This window comes from Sesamum indicum, linkage group LG13, assembly GCF_026168435.1.
Source record: "Sesamum indicum cultivar Baizhima isolate 11 linkage group LG13, ASM2616843v1, whole genome shotgun sequence".
In the NCBI taxonomy this organism is placed as follows: domain Eukaryota; kingdom Viridiplantae; phylum Streptophyta; class Magnoliopsida; order Lamiales; family Pedaliaceae; genus Sesamum; species Sesamum indicum.
The window spans coordinates 13,396,504-13,417,123 of record NC_142669.1 but is presented as its reverse complement, the minus strand read 5'-3'; the positions used below and the strand labels follow the sequence as shown (position 1 = coordinate 13,417,123).

At 35.1% G+C, this 20,620-nt stretch overlaps 1 protein-coding gene across 2 annotated transcripts; it reads left to right on the top strand.

Moving 5' to 3' along the window:
• Positions 1 to 2,777: 2,777 nt before the first annotated feature.
• LOC105176024 (serine protease SPPA, chloroplastic) lies at positions 2,778 to 19,686 on the top strand. Of its 2 annotated transcripts, none has more exons than XM_011098695.3 (14): positions 2,778 to 3,180; positions 3,557 to 3,737; positions 4,737 to 4,874; positions 5,625 to 5,795; positions 5,866 to 5,969; positions 7,726 to 7,793; positions 8,349 to 8,515; positions 10,052 to 10,121; positions 11,267 to 11,421; positions 13,276 to 13,381; positions 17,309 to 17,396; positions 17,479 to 17,622; positions 18,276 to 18,479; positions 19,293 to 19,686. In XM_011098695.3, the coding sequence occupies exons 1-14, from the start codon at positions 2,845 to 2,847 to the stop codon at positions 19,419 to 19,421; spliced, it is 2,061 nt and encodes a 686-aa protein (XP_011096997.1). In that variant the 5' UTR covers positions 2,778 to 2,844; the 3' UTR covers positions 19,422 to 19,686. The 2 variants fall into 2 exon arrangements, with proteins under 2 accessions (XP_011096997.1, XP_011096998.1); XM_011098696.3 differs by having other exon boundaries at positions 2,779 to 3,180; positions 19,244 to 19,384.
• Positions 19,687 to 20,620: the final 934 nt, after the last annotated feature.

Below are 20,620 nucleotides of genomic sequence, written 5' to 3'. Positions count from 1 at the left end.
TTGGGGGCACAATGTATATTGTATGAAGATCATGCAGCTGAGTCTCATTCTCATCTTTTCCTTGAGTGTAGATATGCTATTCATGTGATTGGACATATTCAAGGATTGGTTAAATGGAATTGGTCTTTTAGACAATGGCAATGGGGATCTTGCGGACAATGGAGCAGCAAGTCGAGTCCTCTTGGCTTTGTTGGTATACCGTGTTGGCAGGAATGGAACAATAAGAGATTTCGAATCACTTTAGGAGAAGCGTTGGTCGTTGCTAAACTTATAGTTGAGCAAGTTAGAAAAAAAACTTCTTATACATTATAATCCTTCATCAAAACAGGTAGTTTCTTCCTTAGGATTTGGATAATAGCTCGGTAGTATAAGCTGAATTGTATAATTGTATGTTCGTTATTAATAAAATTTACCATTCCCCCCAGAAAATACTCTAGTTTGGTTTTGCTATGTACCGAATTTTCAGTTATGATTTAATTCGATCAATATACTGAGTTTTGGAGATATATGTGATGAATTTCTTTAAAAGGGTAGGAGAACCTAAGGCTCGTGTAATATATCACCTCCCCTGAGGAGGTAAATTGCTTTATAATTTAAAAGCTAATGAACAGTAATTTGATATGTTTTTTTTTTCCACAGAAAGATATTTTGCATATATTCCATATCAAATGGAGGTTACTTGTATTTTTTTCTTTATTAAAAGATGAAAGATCAATCATGTCATGTTCACAACACAAATTTGTACACTCATATATCATTGTGATAAAAGGCGTTACATCAACTTCTCTAGAAGAATAGAAGAGCTTCCTTTGCTTGTAACATGTAGGGTATAGTGACTGAGTATTTAGACTTCAAGTCAAAGTTAGAGAATTAGACCTAAGCCAAATTTAATTGATCTGTTAATTAAATTTTCGGCTATTCATTTGATGAATTATCTCACGTATAAATAATCTAATTATTTATATATTCTTCGAAAATTAATTCAATTAAAATTAATTTACTTCTTCCGAACTTAATTTCAAATTTAGTTCATCACTCTTACAATATTTGTGTTAACTCTTTAGATTCACTCTCAACTAAACTTGGTCTTGTATCCAATACAATTGATTAATTTAATTTAATTTAATTAATTAACTTTTATTAACCATTAATCATAAAGATTTGTCACTATGGGTGGTCGTCTAGCAACGGTTAATGAGAATTGAAAAATTTTAAGTGTAACAACATCACCACTAACACCATTAAATTTAAAACTATCACATATCTCAAGAAAATAGCAAGATGTTTATTAGAGTCCTTGTCAGGCAAACTAGAGAACTGCACACTAGATTGAATAATCTGAATGATAGCCGGCTTGATCTCAAAGTTATTGGCTTGGACGGTTGGCTTAGCAATGCTAGAGATCGTCACATCAACTGTTGGGAATGAATACTCTATCATTGGTCTTTCTACGGCTCCCATGTTTTTCATAGTTGTCTCAAGATTGCAAGTTGTTCTTTTGTATCAGAGTTTATCCAATGAATGCAAAATTCACAAATTAATCTAGCAAGCAATGTTTTCATACACTGAGGAATTTTCCCAAGTTAATTCAATATACTCTCGAGCTATATCAAATCTATTATTATTATTAAGGAAATAGCGGATTCCTACAATTTAATACTCGTGACAATAAATACATTAAGATCTGTGAAAACCTGTGTGACCAGATGAATCACGTCTATGTATACATATCGTTCAATTCACACCATGAGTTACCTTTTCCATTATGTCGAATTCTCTTCCAGTTCATCATCATAATTAATTAAATCAAAGAGTTGATCAGACTCTCAAATTATAAAAACAAGCACAATAACACATGAATATATGAAAACAAAGTTGTAGATTAATTTAACAAAATACTTAAAATATTGCCTCTATTAAGTTTTCCAAAAGTCCTAGCAAAAAGTAAATTATTTCATATTAGCTAGATCTAACACAAAGAAAAAAGATTTAGAATAACTTATGGAATAGAAAATCAGGGCTGAACGGTTGTCACTTTGGTGTCGAATCTACTCCACCCATCTCCTTCTCTTCTCTTCGTGCTTTGATGTAAATTTAAGAATTTTTCTCTAGCTAAAAGAACATCTTCATCCTTTTTCTCTTCTTCCTATTTATATTAGTTCCCAAGATTCCTGAATTTAATCTAATTCTCTTTCTTTCTTTCGTGATTCTATTTCTACCAAACTTCTCAACATAATTACAAAGAAATAAGCTGCTCCATATAATATTTTGGCTCAACAATTATATTGGAGACTCTGCAATTTCCGCATAGCGCAAGTCTAATAACCCGTGGGTCACGGGTAAAACTAGATTCGACTCTCCATTTGACAGACTCCTCATAACCTGTGGGTCACAATTAAACTGACTTCGATCTTCTGTTTGCCGACTTTCTGATAACCGGTGAGTCATGGGTTATTCTTAATATGCTTTTTACTACATTTTTGGACTTTTCTCGCACTTGAGATTTTTTCTTGCAACTTACTCTTTTTCTGTGAAAACACCTAAAATGTTGCGAATAAATCCATGAACAAACATTATATCAGAAGAATATACGTATATCAATATATGGAGTTAATTGAAGAATTTTTTAGGGTGATGTAGCCCGTGGCATGTAAAATTTATGTGACTTGTCATCCCTTATCTGGTGTTCGGGCTTATTGATCGGACTTTATATTAGAGACTTTTTTTTAAAATTATAATATAAATATAAATAAGCCCCAAATTACACCGTGCTCGGATTTTTCCTATCACTTGTCTTTTGTCCGAAAAATAGACTAAAATCGGGCGTTTGTATTTCCGAGTAAAATGTCGAAACTTCTTCTTTATAGTCGCCGCTTCAGTTCTCTCTCACATGATCAACTGCTGCTCACTCCCAAGTTTCGGCCCTTCACTCTAAACATCCTCCATTTCCGAACATTTTCAGCCGATGTCAATGGGGAAACCAAAGCGGAGACAGCAAGGAGTATGGGTTATGAAGGCGAGGGGACCGGCTATAATGACAGCAAGTATCCGAGTGGCGAGTTTGTTTTCAAGCAGCGGAGCGCGCGGGAAGAGTTTCTGCTAAAGACTAGGCTGTTCTTTGCTTTGCCTTGGGAACGCTTCGAGAAGGGCAGTGTTTTGAAGATGATACTGCGGGGAGAGGTTGTTAATTATTCCATTTACAGTTTTTGGTTCTACAATTGTTTATGTTGTTCAATTGTTCGTTGTCCTTTCTCCTTTTGGCATGGACTGGACTTAATTATTTTTCAGTGTGGTTTTCCTACAATTTAATGGTAACTTTTAAAAGGCAACAAATGAGGTTTTGCATTCCGAATATTGGTGAGAGGTCTGTTCTGGAAATTTTGGAAGGGACGAAATTGTTTGTGATCATGGGATTTTTTTTCTTAAGATTATGAACTAAGCTTCAAGAAAGAAGAAAAGCAGTAGGAAGAGGGTTTGAACAAGTATTGAAGTTAATTTTTTATGGTATATTGGTTTGGCTGTTGGGAGTGAAGTTAATGCAAGTCATTTATGTCAGATATCCGATCAGCTGAAGAGCTTCTCCAGAGCGTTATCTTTACCTCAAATTTGTCAAAATTTTGAAAAAGCAGCTTATGATCCTCGTGTGGTGGGTATTTACCTCCACATCGATACATTGAATTGTGGGTGGGGAAAGCTAGAAGAGATTCGGAGGCACATTTTGAATTTTAAGAAATCAGGTACCTTCTCTGAAGTTCTCTGTTCGTCTGCTCAATCTTCTTGAATTGTGAATCTGGAAAGGCCCTGTTCGTTTCTTTTTCAAACTTAAAACACTTGCAATGTTTTTAATCTTGACCCCCATGTTTTAGATTCGAGATCCAGTTTTCCAAATAGTCTCCCACATTCTATAACCACAGTTTTTAAACAGGTGAATCAAACACATTTTCTGGCTGTCACATGTCAAATCAAAATTATCAACTTAGTAAATTGAGAATATCAATCCAGTAATTATTCTTTTAAAACTCAACTATGGAAATATATTTCCATTTCTGCACATAACCTCAAGTTTAGAGCATAAAGTATGAAAAATAATGAAACCAAACAGACCCTAAGATCTGTGCCTTTGATCTCCTCTTGGGTTACTGCTAAATCAAATTCATTTGATTGATTTTGATTCTCAAAAAATACTAAAGGTAATCTTTTGTTTTTACTATTGTCCGTTGTTGTATGCTTATTTCAGTTATGTGTACATGTATCTACATATCTGGTTGAGAGTGACAAAGTTTGCCATCTATCTTGGGATCAATGAACTGCCACTGTCAGTGGTGGTTAGGCAGTGGGTGATTTTGGACTATCACACTGTTTGTGGTCTTAAATTTTATGAGAAGTATTTGTTCCACATAGTTTCTGGAATATGTATAAATATATTTGTCTGAGCACTCGTATGGCCTCCATTTGGTTTGTTCTCTGTGCAAACTTTTGACAGACCGATATGTTTTATACTTCTATTGCAAAAATAATTATGTAAATCTGCAAGGCATAGTTTATTGTTTTGCTCTAATATTAGATTATTCCCATACTTCTAAAGTTACCATAAAAACCATGCTCCTATGATATGTTTCGTGTGGGTTTCTTTGTTTCAATATTGTGTTCTCTTTTACTTTGTCGTTAAGTATTTAGTCTGAAAATATACACTGGATAGTTCTTTGTCTTAATGTGCAGGTTGCTATTTGTTGTAGGTAAGTTCATCACAGGCTATGTGCCTGCATGTGGAGTGAAAGAGTATTATATTGGCTGTGCTTGTGACGAGCTTTATGCTCCACCAAGTGCCTATGTTGGATTGTATGGGTTACTTGTTCAGGCATCATTTCTTGGAGGTGAGTTGGTGACAAATGGCTGTGGAAAAATATTTTATTATACTTAAAATTAGCCACAAAAAAAGATCTGATGAACATCAAGTCAAAATCTGGTTAGCCTCGAGTTGGTGACCTTACGAAGGAATACAAATTTGTTTACAATGTTAACTCATACCAGACTTTGCATACTTGTTTTTTGTCAATGATTCTTTCACATGGTGAAACAAGAATGTGTGTAGTTGTTTCAACTGTAACTAGTGAAATATTGTGCCATGAGGTCACCATGGGTTTTGCAGGACTTTGACTGAATTGGTTGCTGACTGAAGCTCTTGTTGCTTTGTAATTTGATTATAATATGTGATTGTAGCTTCAATATGCCCTACTTTTTACCTCCCCGGGTAAATGATAAATTGCCTAAAACCACCAATTACTCACCTAATTCAAGAACAAGCCCTTTTCACTTTCCTCATGGGAAGAGTTCTAGGTTGTGGATGAGTTCTTAGAATGAGACTAAAGCTTCGGTTTTCTATGCAACTAACTGGAATCTGGGATTGTTCATGTTTGAAATTGAAGTTTTGTCCCTCTTAAATGCTGTTTTCAAGTAATGAATTGTTTCCGTTAATTAGAGGGCTAACATTTTCAATGATTTCTATCATCGGAAAATGGAAAATGCTTTCAGGGTATGAAAAATGTCAGGCATACTTTCTAATCATGAGAAACTGAATTCGTCTTAGTGAACTTTCTCAACTAAACCTCTTTATTATTTTGCAGGTGTGCTTGAGAAAGTTGGTATTGAAGCACAAGTCGAGAGGATTGGTAAATACAAGACTCTTGGAGATCAACTTACACGTAAGAGTATGTCTGATGAGAACCGTGAGATGCTGACTGCTCTGCTCGATAACATGTACAGCAATTGGCTTGACAAAATTTCACTTGCAAAAGGTGCTACTGTCCTTGGAATTTAGGTCTTGTCCTTGTTCACACTTTGTTACTCATTTCTTGTCTTGTGCAGGAAAGAAAAAGGAAGACATTGAAAATTTTATCAATGAAGGAGTGTATCAAGTTGAGAGAATGAAAGAGGAAGGCTTAATAACAGATATTAAATATGATGATGAGGTACTTGTTCCATCTTCCTGAGAAGTTGGGTGCATTAGGAATTTTCCACAGTTCTTATGTTTTGCTCAATCTCAAACCATAGCAGATGTGTTAAGTTAGCAGCTTCAATTTAATGCTTCTAGCATTCGTGTTCACCAGGCCTTTTGCTTAGTACAACATATATCATCATTCATGAATATGTTCTACTGAATATGGACCTCATTATGTTTTATGTCCCTATGCTCCACAGTTAAGGACTGCATTCGTACTTTAGATGAGAATTGAAAAAGCATAGGTTGTGTCCTTTTATGCTATTACCTTTACAAATAGTGGTTGAGAGTTAGTGGTATCACATTGTTACTATATATGTGATTTTATCTACTTTCTTGTGTTCAAGTTAGCACTTGAGGAGGGATAGAGCAACTTTCTTTTGTTTTCGTTATTTACTAGCATGTTGAATATACTTAACTGATGTTCTTGTTCAAGTTTTTGTATCCATTGCTCTTCCTCTCAAACTATTGCTTCATGTTCACTGTTCTCTTACGTGCTTTGAGTTTTTTATTATGTTTCTACCTCTCTATGGTATTCAAGTTAGTCAATTGCCATTTCATGATATCCAATCTTCATTGTCTTGATATGTTTGCCTGCATCGCATAAATAATATTAAGTGTACATAAATTTAAATGTTTAAATAAAACTAATTACCAATGCTACATTAACTTTATTTGACTTAGAATTCATCGGAGGTCCGAGGAGCTTGTTGATGCATCACCATCTTAAAATTATTTGTTGAAAATTAGACACGATGAAATTTTTGTAAGTTATAGAAAATTAAATAATTTCAATTGTTCAGAAAAATTGATAGCCAAGTAAAACAAATTGATAAAGAAAAGTTGACAAGCTAAGCATATTTCTGCCTCTGTATAACTGGTAGAAATGGTGATATATGTTAGTGATTCAATGTACTTCATTATTTTAACGTAAAGTTTTGGATGCCTATTATGTTCTTCACTATGCACATGTTTACTTTATCGGTTTCTAAACTCTCATCGAAAGGTCTGTTTAGAATTTTTCACATTGTACCTGTCAATTGACAATTAAGGACTAAATAAGAGACTCACCAAAATAGTTAAAAAAATGTGATTTCTTTTTTATCAGTTTGTCAATGCTGCTGTTATCTAATTCTCTTGTAATTTTCTATTATTATTTGTTTTAATTTTCATTAGAATCCCAACAACACTTAACCTAGTAAGTATTTACAATTCATTTTATTATTAATATTTTATTTGTTCTAGCTCCCTAGAATCGTAACACTCTCATGAAAAAGTTTCTTTGACAATTTTCCGCACTGTACCTACGTGCTGATTGCCAATCAAGGAACGGAAATAGACTTTCTAGAAAATTCAAAATAATATGATTTTTCATTAATCAATTTGTTGATGTTGTTGTGTATCTAATTCCTCTTGAAATTCTTTATATTATTTGTTTCAGTTGACTTCAGAATCCCAGCGCCCAAAACTTATAATTCCTCTTATTATTCTCTTGTTGCTGCTATTTAATTTATTTAAATTTCCATTAGAACCCTACCACCATTTAACTTTACAAGTGATTACCATCTAATAAAAACTTTAGTTTTAAAATTACTTAGAAGTATATGTAAATTCATAATTTATATTCATTAGGAAGATATATTAGGCATTAGAGAAAAGTTGAGAAACACATAATGCTCCAACCTATTCGTACTTTTGTGATATAGATAGTTATTATTGAATTTCAGGTTATGTGCTTGTTGAGAAAACGCCTGGGAATCCCAAACACAAAAAGACTTCCTACCGTTGGCTACAGGTAGCTTTTAGCTTGATTTTTGTACATCAGTTTTGATTAGCAACAGTATATTAGTATACTTGTGTGGAGCTGCTGTTCCTCATGGGTGTTCTGCACTTGAAACAGTTAAAATGATCATCATTGAGGTCTAGACCATCGTTCATTACATAAGCTGCAGACTCCCAGTTCCCTAATAAAGTTGGTTTTGAGAGTTATGGGTTTAGGGTCTTGAATCTGATGAGGTTAGTGCATGAAGATGGTCACTTTGAGATGTTGCTAACTCTGTTCATTTTTGGACCAACATGTGTTTGACTCATCAATTTTTAGGCTGATAAAAATGGTCTCTAAGTTCTGCCTGCCTTCCAAAAGAATCTTTTTGTTTCGACACAACTTCTCATTTTGCTTGCTTCTTTTTTTTTCTTTTTCTCTCTTTATATCTTGCTATAGGTTTGGTTTAACAATTTTGGGGTGTTTCTGAATTCTGGTTGTTAAGTTGCAAGTATTTTGACTCACTTGTTGTTTCCTGGGTGTTAATATACTCATATTCGTCAAAAATTGATGGTGTGATGCATGCAGGAAATACAGTAGTGTCAGGAGATGGACTCTGGGCTTGACTGGCTATGAAGACCAGATAGCTATAATTAGAGCATCAGGGAGCATTAGCAGGACACAAGGCCGATTTAGGACACCCAGCTCAAGGATTATTGCTGAGCAATTCATTGAAAAGATTCGCAGTATAAGAGGTACTGGGGCCTTTGCTAGTGAATAGTTAATATTCTTGTTTTTCCTTACACATAAGGCTCGTAAATGGTGCAGATATGTGATTAAACAAGAGAACTATGCTGAATGTACAAGAGGTAAAGTGCGTAATGGAGGGAGTAATCGAACTGCTTCACATTCCTACCTGACACCTACATATCTAATCTATATTTCTCCACGAACAAGTTGTTCTTCTAGAAAATTGATCCACGTCTAAGTTGAAAAGGGTCTTGGTAGAACTTCTACTGAGTTAGGAGGGATAAAGATTCAATTAATGTATGTCATTGAGCCCCTCTGTGGACTTGCAGAAAGCCAGAGGAAGCCCTAGAGGATGGAATTCACTTTTGCTGGAGTTAGCCCGTGCCAAGTACCAATCTAATGTTTGATGTGAACAATAACCAATTAACTTGTTCTTATATATATCAGCAAAGGATTAGCTGCTTATGTTACAAGAGAGGATAGAAATGCACCAGAGAGATTTTGAAGGGGAAAAAATATAGATCAGCAGATATGATGGTTACCAAAGTTCTCTGAACAATTCTGAAGTGTAGGTTTGATGCCATTTGGGAAGGCATGTAAGCCGGGATTTATCTAGTCTGTCCCTATTAAATTTGGAATAATCATACTTACCTGCCTTAGTGATGAAGGAGGCGTAGGGTTTGTTTCTGTACTTTGGAAGAACCATGTGGGAGAGTTAAGTAATCTATCAATGGTCTTTCTTTTTCAGACTTGCAGCTAATATCGAAGTTTTGCTTCCACTTAATGTCAGCATTTTGGATACATGGGGAAATAATGAAGAATTGCATTGTATTCATAAGCAACAATTTTTCTTTTTCTTTTTTTTTTCCAGAAATAGCATTACGGTGTTTTCATTGGGGGTGGTGGTGGTGGTGGTGGGTGGTGGGGGTTGTTCGGCAGACCATAGAAACTTGAAACTAGTATACAGAAACAAGGGACATATTTTTGAATTTCTATTATAATAAAAATGAAAGAGTTTGTTTCATTTGGAAGGTATGCACTCATTTGCGGCAAAATGGAATAATACAATTTCTGATGGTTTACCTAGTTTTTTTTAGGCTAAATGTATGCGTTATGTATGATTTTGGACAAATTAATTTAATACTTTGGCCAACTTTTATTTTTATTTTGTGCGCTAAACAACTAAGCTTAATCTTCTTGGAAACTGAAACAAGAGCCTCACTATCCATTTCTGGTGGTGTTAGCAATAGAAGTTTCTGTGCCCTTCTGAAAAAAGATAAAGTTACTACATCGTTACATATTGATTTATGAAATCTAGGAAAACATAGGTAGAGTTTTCAGGATTTTCTGTTGGCTGTCAGTGAATATAGTATTTGTTCATTCAAATAGGATTGTAAACATTTTGTATCCTATTCTCTAGATTTTACTCACCAAGGTAGAAAGGATACGAAGCTTTACTAGTCTTTTCCCTAGCATTTATCTCGATTCCTGTTTTATATTTTTATGGTCTTCTCTGATTATTACTGAAAAGTTTTTTGCAGTGTCAAAAAAGTATAAAGCTGTCGTCATTCGAATTGATAGCCCTGGGGGAGATGCCCTTGCTTCTGATTTGTGAGCGCTTTTCTGTAACTGTCTTCTCCTTTTTGTTTTTTGAATGTTGATGTGCCAGAAGTCTAATATATCTCCAATTAGAACATAGCATATAGTGAAAATAACAATCTTGGTTTGTTTTGTATGAGAATACTTATTTATCTTCTGCGTCTGTTCATGAAGAGTAATTCCTTGAAGTTAGTTGCATATAGGTATCGTAACAGGTCTAGATTCATTCAGAGAACATCTCTCTATTTTTGCTTTTATCTGTTCGCATCATGGTTAGAGATAAATAATATAGTTAATTTCTTGTCGCACCACATCTGTATAGCATTATCTGGTTTCATCCTTGGATAACCTGCGCCTAATCTTTCCTCTTTATCAATCACTGGATAATGTGGTAAAACCAGTGTTTTCTTTCTTTGCTATCAAAAGGCCCCTAAACACTTAAGGTTGTGTATCTGGTTGTGTTGTGCCTGATGATGCCATTTTCCTGCTCGTCACATCTTACGAGATTGTTTTCCTTGACATGCAAATGACTTACTTCTCTCATTATTTATCTCTTAGTCTTTTGTAGTACCATTATCAAATCGGAGTTGGCCCTGTGAGATGTCAGTTTAAGAAGGGAGCATTAAGATGAAAGCATACTTTAGAGCTTTACAAATGCACTGAATCATAGTCGTTTCTCTTTGCTACAAACTGTTACTTCTGTATAAGCTGTTGCCTTGTTTGGCCCTAATTTGGCAAGTAGACTCTTTCATGGAGCCCCATAGCCTTGATGTATTTATCCTAAATATTTATTCAATATTTATGAATGTTAAGCATTTAGTATACCTCTTGGGGAATTCAAAAAAGAGATGGTGAACTGGTGTTCTTGAATACTAATGAAGGAATTTCAGTGTTTTTGCCTTTGAAGAAACCTGCGTCTAATAACGTTTATTTCCTCTTTGAAAATTACCTTTTAGTTTAGTTGGGTATATGTGGCATGTATCCTATGAAACATGGAATTGAGACCAACTGAATCTCTTTGCCTGCATGTTCCCATTTAAATTGGTGATGCTGTGCTAATTGCTATGGTTGCTTTTTGGTTGATCTCGCTTGTGCGGGTGGTTATATGGGTAGAGATAAACTCATCAATCTTCTGATCAGTGTTCTGTATTATTCAGAATGTGGAGGGAAATCAAACTTTTGGCGGCTACGAAGCCTGTTATTGCATCACTTTCTGATGTAGCTGCTAGTGGAGGATATTATATGGCAATGGCTGCAGATGCTATAGTTGCAGAACACCTTACATTAACCGGTTCAATTGGAGTTGTGACAGGTGAGACCTCAGAACAATTATTCCTATTTCTTACAATAATATGGAAGTTGATTCGGGTATGAGTGCTATTTGGTTCTGTTTTACAATGCTCAAATAATTAGTTTAATTTGTGCAAATGCAATTAACAACTGTGGCTCTTTTGCTATTTTTGGGTGCACTCTCTTTTTTATTTGAGTTGCTGGGTCATAAAGAAGTTAGATTTAGCATGAAAATATCAGATGAAAACTGCGATTGAACCATGTGATGTGAAGCATCTCTACAGCTTACTGTAAAATTCCATGATTTGTGATATAGTATGAATCAAATTTCAAAGTACTGAGCAATATGGCAGGCAGCTCAGGCGAATCTTGTACTTATAATTATCTGACTGCATTTCTTCAATTTGATTATCTTTTGGTCAATATTGGTCTAAACTTTAGCTGACCTCTTGCCATTGACTTAGTATTTTGATAGCAAATTGTTTATCTTTTTCCATCGGAAAGAAATCATTCCTCTGTGTCGTAAAGATGGTTGGTTTATCTTTATATGGTTGATCAGGGCAACTTTGAGATTTACATTACATTATTTGGTTAACATTATTTCTAATAGTTATGTAGACATATAATATCATTTAGACAAATGTGTTCGTGGTAAAATGACGTGAAGTATGCTCTATGATAAAGTCAGTTTCTGCAGAAATTAAAAGTAACTGTTCATATAAAATAGTATGCTCTATGATAATCTTGAATGCGCATTTAATATAAGAAATTAAAATTTAATAAAATTAGTGCCTTTATTTTCATATATCAATTTTTACTCTTAGTACTCATACTTATTTAACTCTTCAGTTATTTTTATAAATTTATTCCTGGAAAAATATATTTATCTTTGGTTTACTTATTTATCATCTTTTATTTCTAGTTTCAACATCGTTAACTCATTTTCTATGTATTATTTTATTGTACTAAGTTGATTCTAAAAATTTATTAATTTAATTAACTATGAAAATATAATTATATAATGGAAAAATAGTCTATAATTATTGTGTCAGTATACAGTTATGTTAGAATTTTACTTTAATTGATATCATTATAATGTTTGTTCATCATTTGACTTTCCTTATTTTCGTAATATAAATTATATGTCATATATATATATTTTGTTTTTAAAAACTTTTTGTTTCTAAATGTTTTTAAAGTTTATTGATATAGTAATTCTTATTTATCCTTTAGAGAATATATTAAAACATAAAATCGATTAGTCAAATGCCCCTCCTTTTAAATTTTCAATTGAACTTCTAATTTATAAGATTCATAATTTTATTCAAAATTAAACTTTGTTCTATATTCTTCGTTATTATATATATACAGGGAGATAGATAGATTTAAGTATAGATTAGTATTTTTATATATTATTCATGTGTTATTTATTTGAATAAAGTGCCATTGTAAATAAAAATGTTCTTAAAATAATTAAGACTTCTTCTAGCAAAGGCATTGCGTTGAAATATTATTTGTATATTTGTTTTTTTAGTTTGATATATCGTTCATTCTCTAAGTAGGTTAGAGCAATTAGGATTACTAAATTGTTTTCTCTTTATAGAATTTTATTATGTTATACTACTTTTAATATATTATTAGAAGGAACTTAGGTAAGGGTGTAGTTGTCCTTTCACAATGGGGAACAAACATTTGTGGATACATACTTTTTTATACAGTATAGATATAGATATAGATTATGAATGAATTCTCAAAATTCTCTTTTTCTTTCCTTTTGTTTTTTGTTTTTTCTGTTTCTTTGGGGGTTGGGGGGTGGGTGGAGGGGGTTACCCTGCTGGTGTTCTTGGTTACGATATTTCATTCACCTTGCTTGTAGGAAAGATTAATCTGGGGAAATTATATGAGCATATTGGCTTCAATAAGGAGATCATTTCAAGAGGAAGATATGCAGAACTTGCTGCCGCTGAACATCGACCATTGAGGTATCTCCCTGACCCTGTTATGTTGAAGAAGATATATGGAGACATGTCTGCATTGTAACTTAAATAAGAAGTAAATAAGCATTAGCGGGTTTTTTTTTTTTTTTTTTGGGGGGGGGGGGGGGAGGAGGAATTAGCTGGTCATATTTTGCGAAAAATTCAGTTTTGATGATATAATAACATGGCTAATACTGATATCTCTAATGGATGGGTCCATTTTAGTTACTTATCGGCTTTGGAATACGTAGTTTTACTTTTCGGTGACCGGAGTACACTTCAAATGTTACTCCCTTGCACGGCTACCATTCAGCACAAATAAATGCTCTTCTACCGGTTCGACGTTCAAATTCTACTGCTTTCAGCAACAAAAGATCCCGTACTTGTTTTAATCACATCTTTTTGCAGATTTTGGAATCTGGAAAAATAATTTGACAAACCAGTGAACTTAGTATTATTTGCCTTCTCATTAGTTGTAAGCTCCTGTTTCATCTTAGCTCAATTTGAGAGTATGTCTTCCACGTATGCCTGACATCATAGTTTAAACCTATAAGCATGGAAGAACATTGCATGTAGCATTTAAAAAGTTGCTGTTTGCGGGTTTTACTTGTGCAAGTCCGTGATATTAAGTATGAGATCAACTTTGTTGCAGTTTGTTGGAAAGTGGATTAATTACATGTTACTGATTTTGGCTTGTTCACCAAAGAATTAGCAAATTAACAAAAAAGACTCACCATATCCCCGGTGCTTGTGCTGTGTTCGTGATTTATATTATTTAAGTTGTACCTTCGTTCGGCAACATTCATGGTGTTCTTAGTACCACTAAATAAATATACCAAATTGTAGAATGGGAAAAGATCTTGTTGTACATATTCTTGGAGGACCCAACCTCTATATATACGATGAATTTTTACAGATAATTACAAATAAATCAAACTATTTGTCTCTAAGAGATAGGAAAGTACATAAATCAACGGAACAAAAATCCTAACACTCCCCTTAAGTTAGAGCATGTATATCAATCATGCCTAGCTTGTTACACAAGGTCTTGAATTGCTTTGCCCTTAAGGTTTAGTGAAAATGTTTGCTTTCTGCCCTGGAATGTACGGGGTGCAAATTATTTTACACATAACCGACTCACGAACTGAGTGACAATCTACTTCAATGTGCTTTGTTCTCTCATGAAAAACCAGATTGCTAGCAATGTGAATGGCTGTTTGATTGTCACAATACATAGCACACGGTCATTATTTGTGAAACCCAACTCTCCTAACAAATTCTTCAAGCATAAAATCCACTAATTTCACTAGTAGTATGAGCTATGGCCCTATACTTAGCTTGTACTCAGCTTCTGCACTCGATCTAGGTGCACCAAGTCACAAGATTTCCGCTTACACAGGTGCAATACCCAAAAGCAGATCTCTATCATCTTTAGACCTAGCATTGTTGTAGCCTTCTATCTCGGCATGTCCATGTCGTTCTAACAATAAATCTTTATGTGGAGCTGCCTTTGTGTATTTCAAAATCCTAAGAGCAGCTTCCCTTGAATACGTCGTCACTTATCCATAAATTGACTAATAACTAGACTAACGGCAAGAAGTAGATGCCAATTCTAGTCACATGTAAATGGATGAACTTCGCTACAAGTTCTCTATTTGGTCTTATCTACCATATAGCTACTATAACCCTTCCATAAATCAAGATATCTATGGGTGTGTCTACAGGCTTAGTACCAAGCAAACCAACTTCCTGAAGGAGATCATAAAACTGAGATACTCCATGCTTGCTATGAGCACTTTCAATACCCAGGGAGTATTGTGGTCGTCCTAAAACCTTAGTGATAAAGAGTTTTTGTGTAAGTATGCCTTGGTATCGTCTATGCTCCAATATCACTACCAATAATCAGAATTTCGTGAACATACATGGCTAGAATAACCATCCCACAGGGCACAACATCAATATAAGTAGTAGTAAGAAGTTCCCAAGTTCCTTTTGAGATTAGAGGAGACATCTCTTCATCCATAGCCATTTTTCATGTGGGATGCTGAAGTGCCTCATGATAAGACTTGGGAATAGATATTGAGGAAAGAAAAACAGCAAATGCGAAACCTAGGGCTAAGATTGTTAAAAGAATTACCGTTTCGAAGGGCTATCCGAAGGTTAGTTTATCTCAAGAGAGGCAATGGCATCCGACATAGTTGATAGCGTGGTACGAAGGTGGGAATGGACTTGGAATGAGAGAACCCAGTTGTGGTAGGATGTTTGGACACAAACATGTAGTCAGATTGAACTTTAGAAAGGTTGGCCTTGGAATAGTATGGAGTGGACAAAAAAAAGTTGAATTTATGAAAGTGAAGGACGAGCAAGCAAAAAGCTGATAACATGGATAACCCTCTTGTGTACGAGATTACCTTAGAAAGGGACACTTAACCGACCAAGGGGAGAGCTTATTCTGACCTAGAGAGACCATATGAACGAAACAAACACAACCAAAAGTACAAGGTAGAGAGAACAATGGTTTATCACGATAAAGACAACTATAATGGATGTTTCTAATAAGAACAATAGAAGGCATACGATTGATGAGAAACAAGTAGTGAGCATCGAGTGCCCCAATACGATCTAGGAATATTCATTTGTACCATAATGGTACAAGCCACATAAATTAGATGACGATGTTTGCGTTCTGCCACACTATTTTGCGGGGAAGTACAAGGACATGAAGTTTGGTGTAAAATGCCATGAGACTCAGAAAAGTCGGTGAGTATCCATAAAATACAAATATTAACAGGAAACTGAATTTGAATTTTTCTTTATAAAAGAAAGTGAAAATACGAGGAACTTCACATCTATTTTTGAGCAGATAAGCTCATGTCATTCTTGAGGAATCACACAAAGATAATGAAATATGGAAAACCAGCAACAGAAGACGTACGACACGGTCGCCAAATATTTAAATCATAGTGGCAAATGCGCGGGCCATGGCCCAAGCCCAGCGCCATTTCTAGAAAATGGTGGGGCTTTGCCATGGTCATGGGAGTGCGTGTTTTCAAGGGGCACAGAGGTGCACCTTCTGCAAGCCTTGAAAGAAAACTGGGCAAGGACCAGTTTTTCAAGGACTGGGATGCACCTAGTTCAAATAAGGGGTGATGCGGGTAGTGGCGAGGAGTAGTGGCCCACTGAGGGCCACTACAGACATGGGGGTGGGGCGGGGAGAGCCCTCAGGCCCACGAAGGAGGGTGCATTTTTAGACTCTTAATGAAGAGGAAGTACGGTGGTATTATTTATTCATAGGATTCACATTCTAAACTAGAAATAGAAGAATCAATTGGAAGCATGTATTTCATTTTGGATAAAGAGGGATGGCCAAACCTACAATGCCACTGAAGGGGGAATAATGAGGCAGATAGGGCACGGTCGACAATTGTTGTAGGAGATAGGTCTAAATAGAGACTACCATGTTAATGCCTTCTACGATCATCCTCCTTGTTTGTAGATCCTGAAAGATGCAATACAAAGGAAAGAAGGCGACAGAGCAATTATGAATTATGAGATCTCTTAAGCTGGTGAATGGATAATAAACTAGCAGGAAAGTTAGGAGCATAAAGAACATTATCAAGGGTAACATGTGTAATAAGTTGTATGGTACCACATTCAGATACAAGACTTATATGTAATAAAGAGTTAGAGTATGTCAAGGGGAAAAACTGTTGCAATGTATGCCCCTCATGATCATGTTCCGTGTTTTTTCTTTGACCTTTATTTTTGGTATAATGCTTTGGATTTATTGAGGCCACACCTTGCCTAGTAAATCAAGTGATATATGGATAGTTTTGTATTAACCTCAATTCATATATTTGGATACTATCCTTTAAGGCGAGAAGCTTTTTCTTGTATTTGTGACTGATTCCTGTTTGCATATTTCCTCTCCAGAGCAGATGAAGCAGAACTTTTTGCCAAGAGAGCACAGGATATGTATAAACATTTTCGGGACAAGGCAGCCTTTTCCAGATCAATGAGTGTACGCTATGCAACACAATTTACATCCCATTCTGGATATTCATGATTCTGTGTTCTTTGACATCAAAGTAGGCACATGGCAGGTGGACAAGATGGAGCAGGCTGCACAGGGCAGAGTTTGGACTGGTCATGATGCTGCTTCACTTGGTCTAGTTGATGCTATTGGTGGGCTCGCTCGGGCTGTAGCAATAGCCAAACAAAAGGCTAATATACCACTAGAGAAACAGGTATATATAGCATTCAATTGATTTCTTGAATATGCATAACAAAATATTTTCACTATGATCTGCTGATTGCCATTACGTTAGACCAGGACATACCATACATATGGTTCTGCTAGATTATGACGGGGATGGTTTTGCATAAGGTCATTAATGCTACTGGTGACTTCATAGCATATCAGATGCTTCAAAAGTCATCCTTATTTTGTGCAACTTATATATACTTATCAAAATACTGCCTTCTCTGCATAAAGTTGTTTACATTGCATGGCTGCTAAACAGCTTCAGATTAAAGATTCATAGTCATTTTACCAAGCTTATTTGGAAAAAAGTCCACTTTGAAAGCATTGCATTAAAATTTACATGGCCACTAAAAAGATTAGGGTTACAAGAGTCTAATCAACTGCACTTCGAGGATGTAAATAAATGGTCACCTGTTGGTGCATCAATGTTGCCTTCTGTCTGGTTACATTTTGGTGGCTAGTATTTCAGTGAGCGGTGAGATGATTTGCTGAAAGTAGCTTCCTTACGGTTGTGATGGCCAGTTGTTCCGTTGTTTTGGAATTTCAGTGTATCCAATATTCTTTCATGCTGAGTTCTATACTGAATTTATTGTCCACCATGACTGTCTTTTGGCTTATTGTAACATATTCTATCAGGTAACTCTTGTTGAGCTGTCAAGGATGTCCTCCTCCCCACTTGAAATTTTGAGGGACATGGGGAACACCTTCGTCGAAGCAGATGAAGCTGTTAAAGATTTGATACATGAGACGACATCTTCTGATGCAATTCAAGCTAGAATGGATGGCATTTTGTTTGAGAAGTTGGAGGGTGCTACTTACACCAACTCTGCCTTGGCACTGGTAAAAGCCTATTTAAGGTCCCTCTGATTCTATTGTTTCTTATTCCAATTTTTGCAATAAAGAACATTTTCCTCATGGAGGAACTCAATGCATTTTAGTCCATGTATTTTCTGAGTTGTTAATTGGAGGAGTTTATTTACTGACAAGTAAGAATTCTGCGGATCATACGTAATAATATTGGAATGAGCTTATTTAGATCCATAAGATTATAGTTTGTTGATGAGTGTTTAGATTGAATTTTTGAGCTGAATTTATTAGGAGGTTTGGTGGTCGAGGTCAGAGATGTGATGGCAGTTTTTGAATTAACATCAAGACCTTGAACAAAACGTTCTCTTCATCAAATTGGAAATTCGTTTGCTGTAGTGTACTTGGCGAAACAGTAACTCCATGACCGTGAGTTTAATAATAGTGATTTGTGTATTTTAAAGTTACTATAGGTTAATTATAAATTATTATTTTCACAAAAAGAAAGAAACATAAAAAAACACAGCAGTTTCAATCTTTTCTACTCACTTTTTGTTCACGTAAGTAGGGAAATATCTCAGCGGTGAAACCCAACTTTTCGAAACTTAGCTTTTAGAATAGAAACATAAATTGTTGGCTACTTTGAGTAAAAGCATGTAGAAGCAATGAAAGGGTACTGTGTTGATCTGATAACTGCAAAGGCTATCAACTATATAACTTCAGTAACCATAACAATGAAAAAAGAAACAAGTAAATAGCTTTGTGCCTGAGACGCACCAACACCTGTTCTTCAATTGCAGTTTTTCTAGACGATGTTGGACCATACTACAGCGTGATATGCCTTGGCAGGTCTTGCTGTGGCGAGGGAATCATCTTCTCTTAATGCAGCATATAGGTCTACTCTTGCTTCCACCAGTTACCATATTTGGCAAGAAAGAAATTGAGGTGATCCCGGGGCGTGGCAATGGATGCAGATAGGTTGGCACGATTGATTACGGACCAATTTAGGATGAAAATCACTAGTGCAGAATTGAAGGATTCTTTGCAAGCCTCTGTGCTTTATAGGCTTAGGGAGATAGCCTGGGATCATGAGCAGGCATATATGTCCACAAAAGAATTGATAAAGCCTTCAAATACTTGAGAACTATAGAGACAGTGATATAACAAAAAATTTAGGATAAGTTTGCAAGAGATAGAAAACTTTTTTCTTCTGTTCGGTAAAGCTTATGTGTCTTTTTTTTCCCTTGCCTTTGCCATTGCTTGAATCTGCAACAAAAAGTTAATATTTGCAAGAAATTTTATGTGCAAAGTAGAAGAGAAACGCTCAATATAGCCATTAGAAAGCAACATTATTGAGCATGATTCCACACAAAAGTTTTAAAAAATAAATTTGAACAGAAAAAACCTCAAGTAAGGAGCTCAACCTACCTTCATTGCCTTCAGTTTCTCGCGAGTCAGGAAATTAAAATGGTGGAGGGAATTTGGAGAGGAAAGAGGGGGAAACACATAGGGCAAGCTGGTAATTTCTGAAAAAAGTCTAGACAAGACAATAAATTCATTGTCTTATCTAGATGGACCTATTAGATTTGTCAATGGATGTGGATTACACAGATTCAGACCCATTATAATAGCCAATATTCAGATTCGGACCCATTAATTTTATGGTAGATCTAGACTTGGGTCTACGCCCAAGTTACTACTTATCTTAACTGGTATGAGTCCAGATTTGGATTCTAAAATAACCACGAGTAGGGGTATTGAATGAGTAAAATTTAGTATTCTAGAAATTCATAAATATTTGTTAACTTAAAATTAATGAATTTGTAATTTTTTTATAAATATGGACTAGATTTACTTGTCATCTAAATTTTGTACATAGTTTATTAAACTTTTTTACGCATTGATATTTTGAGAAAAAATGTCAAGAGTTCTTTCATCTTTATTTTCATAGTAACAATTCTAAATTAAATTTCTAATAAAATTAATTTGAACGTAATTAATAAACCCACCTCCGTTGGTGGAATAATTGAGTCTAGCCATGATTGGGCCACAAGCCTAGGCTCCAACACTCAAAGTAAACAAGAAACAAGCTTTTATTAGATTAGGCTATTGATCCTAACCCCAAGTGAACGCCCCCAAGTTGAATGACAAAGTGAGAAATTCCAAAATGTTAGAAA

Bases quoted from the DNA above. Each gene is read 5' to 3' on its own strand.
- LOC105176024 (XM_011098695.3), top strand. From the start codon at position 2,845: ATGTCGAAACTTCTTCTTTATAGTCGCCGCTTCAGTTCTCTCTCACAT. The intron at 3,181-3,556 runs GTTGTTAATTAT...CATTTATGTCAG, and splicing joins AGATGATACTGCGGGGAGAG to ATATCCGATCAGCTGAAGAG. The intron at 10,122-11,266 runs GTGAGCGCTTTT...TGTATTATTCAG, and splicing joins GATGCCCTTGCTTCTGATTT to AATGTGGAGGGAAATCAAAC.